We start from the raw sequence: 4,571 nt of genomic DNA on the forward strand, positions 1-4,571 counted from the left end.
CAAAAAAAAAAACAAAAAAACTCGTAGAATTTTTTTAAAAATCGCAATATCGTCGTTCTATTTCAGTATTGGCCACTATATTACTTCCCCAGTTTGTGTCGGGGACGCTCTGCAAAAAAGACCACAGGCAATAAAGACAAGACGGCGCGTGGTTCTTAAACAGCGACTAAGTGGGTTATCCAGTTCACGGTCTTAGTTAGGGTTTGAGGGACAAGTAAATAACACTAGCGAGTAATCTCATTTTCTGAACGAGGAGAAAAAAGAACACCACATCTACAATTTGAAAAATGAAGAAATCAAGTGAATATTACCAACACCCGTTAAGTGTGAGAGTGAGTGTGAGTATGAATGTGAGTATGAGTGCACGTGTGCGTGTGTGTGTGTGTGTGTGTGTGTGTGTGTGTGTGTGTGTGTGTTCGTGTCTGTGTGTGCTTTTTCAAATACGACCAAAAACAAAGCTAAGCATCACTGTATTTTCAATTTGAGTAAGTTTTATGGCATTTACACCACAAATAGGTCATATAAGTGCCGAAAGTGAGCGGTACGTGTTACAAGAGAGTACGAGACAAAAAAAAAGAAGGAGAGATAAGGACGGCAGAATATTTGATAGGAAAGAAGGAGCAAACCACTTTAGAGCGCCCGAAAACCATCCACACACAGAGAGGCGTTATGTCCCAGCAATACATAAAAATAAATAAAGTACACACAGAAGCACGATATCAAACAAAATCGGCAAATAAAAAGTATACCACAACATTCCAAATGGGACTAAATGATGCATATGACATTCAAAATTGTATATATGAATATTTTTTTCAATAGAGGCAGTAACAAAATTCTGTAGTGAAAAAAAACAACACAGATACAAATGCTACACATAAACACGTGGCGTTTTCAAAATAAAGTACCCCCCCCCACACACACACACAATATCACACATATGGATAAAGTCAGTGTATAGAAGCTGTAACTGCAACAAATATTCTAGTAAAACGAAAGCCGTGGCATCTACACATCAACATTAAGAATATAGTCACAAAGTGAACCACAAAAATATCAATTAGAGTAATAAAGCTTCTAAAATTCGATGGCTGGATGCAAAACTCTTACAAACACCATTAATTGCAATTTGGCGTTTGCCTGGAGTCATGCACCCCACCCTCGTTGTACAACAGCTCAATAACATCGACAAAGAAAAAAAAGTAAATCACAGCAAGCAAAGTGAGATCACTTTGATGTATAAAACATACATACAAAAAAAAATGACAAGGAACATCTATAGCCACACAGCAGGTGTGAGGAAAGCACGACACGAACCACCGAGGCAGAATCAGATACCTATCGGGTGAGACTGGACGAAGCCTTCCTCGTCCACGTCCTCCTCAGAGTCCACAGAGTCGTCCACGAGCACCGGCTGGTCCCCCATCATGATGTCCGTCCAGTAGCCAATCGTGGTGGAAGTCAGAGGTCGCTGCTGGCCGCCCGCGCCGGGGGGAGGTGGGTTGGGGCTGGTGGACACGGCCGACTCTGTGTTGACGTGCTGGTCCAGAGAGCCGAAGTGACCCGTCACGCTGGCCTCTTTAGCCTCCTTGTTCTTTAGCCCGCCGAGGATCCCCTGCTGCTTCTCGCGATCCTCCGATTGTTTCGCCTTCTTCACGGATGGAATCTCCTCCTTAACAGAGTCTTCTGTCTTCTTCGCCTTGGCGTGAGCAGCCTTCAGCTCCTCCACACTCCCGTAAGGAGGCTCGCCGTACCCAGATTCCGGCCACATCGGCAGCTCCTGGTCTTGCACTTGATTCTTCTTTTCCTTCTTCCTGTTCTTCTTCTTTTTCTCCTTTTTATCGCTGTTGCTGGGGGAGTCTTCCGCGTGATTATCTCCGTTATTAGTGAAAGACTTTCGCTTGGCGGCCGGGCCTGACAGGTCTTTCTTCACAGACGGCTTGGTCTTCATCTGCGGGTAATCCGGGTCGTAAATAACTCCTTGGCTGTAGTGAGACTTGTCAGCGTGAGAAGCAGCCTCGTCCGCCTCAAGAGGCATCTTGTCAATACTGGGAACCTTTTGGCTTTTCTTAAAAGGAGGAGATACGGTCGATTTCACGGGAGCGGCAGGAGACCTTGTGTTACCTCTTCCAAACTGTCCTTTGGGAATGGGGGAGATCGTGATGTCTCCATTATCGTGCTCGGTGATGTCGTATTTCTCGTCAGGATCCTGCTCCTCCTCGCTTTCGTCCTCATCGAAAGCGTCGTACACAGAGTCGTCGAATTCGTCATACCAATCGTCATAATACTCTTCGCTTTCATCTTCGTCATCGTCGTCGTCATCACCGCTGTCTTTATCTTCTGACACGTTGTTAGCATCTTTAGCACCAGTGTCCTCATTAGGATTTACATTTTTCTTGTCATCATTTTCCAGCATATTCTCATCGTCGTCCTCGTCCTCATTAGAATCATAATATTCTTCGCTTTCATCTTCTTCATCTTCATCATCATCATCCTCCTCATCATCATCGTATTCATTGGAGGAACTATTACCTGAATCGTCCTCATTTTCCTTCTTATCGTCCTCCGAATCATCCTCGTCATCATCGTAGTAATCAAATGCAGAGGCATCCCAGTCGTCCCAGTCCACAAACTTGCTCTTCTTTTTCTTCTCTTCGAGGCCACTATCACTGTTTGCTTTCTTCACCTCATCGGTCTTCTTTTTCTTCTCAGTCGCACCGGGGCCGTTCATGGCGTTAATCTGAGACATGGCGATATTCTGGCCTTTGCCGTAGATCGAATTCTCGTCATTGCCCGTCGCAACCTTGACCTCCTCGGGCACTTCCTCCTTCACGTTATACGCAGCCGGGTCGTCGCCCTGGGGCAACTCCGAGACATCGTCGTTGTCATCGTCTTCATTGTCGTCGTCATCGTCGTCGTCATCGTCTTCATCATCGTCTTTGTTATCAACTGCATTATTCCTCAAAGCCTGATTTTTCGACAGGCGAGACGCGATTTCTTTGACTTCGTCCAAAACGTGATGACCCAGCTTCGAGACGTCCGGTCCGAAACTGACAGCTTTCTTCTCTGTACCATCTGTCTCCTGGGACTTACCCACAACCTCCTCGGCGTCTTCTTGCTCTTCCGCTTCCTTCTCGTCAGCCACTTCCTCCGAGTCGTCTGCGTCCTCCACCCCTTCGTCAGTCTCCTCCTGCGTCGACGCTGGCTTGCTGGGGTTACTCTGGGAGTATGTGGAAGGATAGCTTCCCTCCCAACTGCTCTTGCCGAACACCCGGCCGCCCATGTTGTTGTAATACCCGCCTGTCTCAGGGTCTACGAACGAGTTGATGTTGTCTCCGGGCCGGTAAGAGGGCGACCAAGAGTCTTCCTCTTCTTTCTTCTCACCCTCCTCCTCATTCGACTCTTCCGAACTGGTAGCAGATGACTCACCACCCTCCTGACTGGCCGCAGCTTTACCCTTCGCAGCTTGACCGTCATCGACTCCAGCACTGGGTTTCTCACTATCCCCCTGAGGGATCTCCGACTTGGTGTTGTCCCTGTTCCCAGAGTCCAAGTCGTCTTGCTCGTCGTCGGATTTCGCTGGATCTGCCGCGTCATTCTGAGGCATCTCATTAGCAGTTTGAGCATTCTCACCTGTCACCTCGTGCGGCGCTGACGTCGGCTCAGACGTCTCTCCGTTCTTCGGGTCCCACAGGTCGTCGTCCATCTTGTCTTCCCACCATCTTGACGTGGTCACATCCACCTGGAACAAGTGTTGTTAAAAACTAAATTAAATGTGAACATGTTGCGTTTGTTTGAGTAACACTTTTACGACACTTGCAACGCAAATAGGTCACATGAGTGCCACACATTAGAGATGTTGTAAGAGAGAGACAAACACCCAAAAAGGAGACGAAATAAAGACGAAAGATGTTTGAAAGGATACATGGAGCAAACCACACCAGAGCACCTGCCAACCACCGACATGCAGCAGGTCGAGTAACCAGAGGCATATCCACACCAAACTGCCTATTTAGTGAACAAGAAAAGCAAGATAAAAAGGCAGAAACTAAGCTATAGGGGAAAGACATAATATTAACTCATAAAACACGTTGAGCGTCCCTTTCAATACTATAGGGGTTCTCGTGTTCGAGAGTTTACAGTGTTCGCCTCTCATTCAATAGGTCCCATGTTCGAATCAAGATAGCAACGGACAATTTTCTTCTCTAAAATTATCTCCTTTTACCTTCTTTCCTGCTTTCAAACCATGTTCTGTCGTCAGCTTTCGTCTCCACTTGCTGCCCTCACGTCCTTGCATCAATTGCCCCCTTCCTCTGCTCTCCGGACTCTTTCTGCGGCCTTTCTACTGCTACTGTTTGGCTCCTTCTTACTGCTGTCTTTCTGCCACACCCCTGATCTTATGGTAGGTAAGATCGAACACCTAGCCTTCTCGGATAAGGGAGAAAAATATCTCGGAGGTCCCGTGTGCAAGTTGCGCACGTTTAAGATCCCTTGGTAATCCAAAATCATTAAGAGTAGGTTTCGGCCGCCACCCGGGCAAAATTCAAAAATTACTACCAACTGAAAATGGG

The 4,571-nt window shown here is 46.9% G+C and overlaps 2 protein-coding genes across 2 annotated transcripts in view; both read right to left on the reverse strand.

Annotated features, from left to right (window-relative positions):
* The window catches only part of LOC101862789, a gene marked incomplete at its 5' end in the record, with an annotated part of 25,215 nt that extends 22,706 nt beyond the window's left edge, over window positions 1-2,509 (reverse strand). The window contains 1 exon segment of the mRNA XM_005094691.3: window positions 1,339-2,509. Coding sequence (XP_005094748.2) covers window positions 1,339-2,509 — 1,171 coding nt within the window.
* Window positions 2,510-2,528: 19 nt separating this feature from the next.
* LOC106011304 (uncharacterized protein DDB_G0290685) overlaps window positions 2,529-4,571 on the reverse strand; it is a 42,931-nt gene continuing 40,888 nt past the window's right edge. The window contains exons 2-3 of the mRNA XM_013080457.1: window positions 2,634-3,742; window positions 2,529-2,532 (exon numbers count right to left, since the gene is read on the reverse strand). Coding sequence (XP_012935911.1) covers window positions 2,529-2,532; window positions 2,634-3,742 — 1,113 coding nt within the window. The remainder of the gene's footprint in view (window positions 2,533-2,633; window positions 3,743-4,571) is intronic.

The sequence above is a fragment of the Aplysia californica genome, unplaced genomic scaffold (genome assembly GCF_000002075.1).
Source record: "Aplysia californica isolate F4 #8 unplaced genomic scaffold, AplCal3.0 scaffold00087, whole genome shotgun sequence".
NCBI lineage: Eukaryota > Metazoa > Mollusca > Gastropoda > Aplysiida > Aplysiidae > Aplysia > Aplysia californica.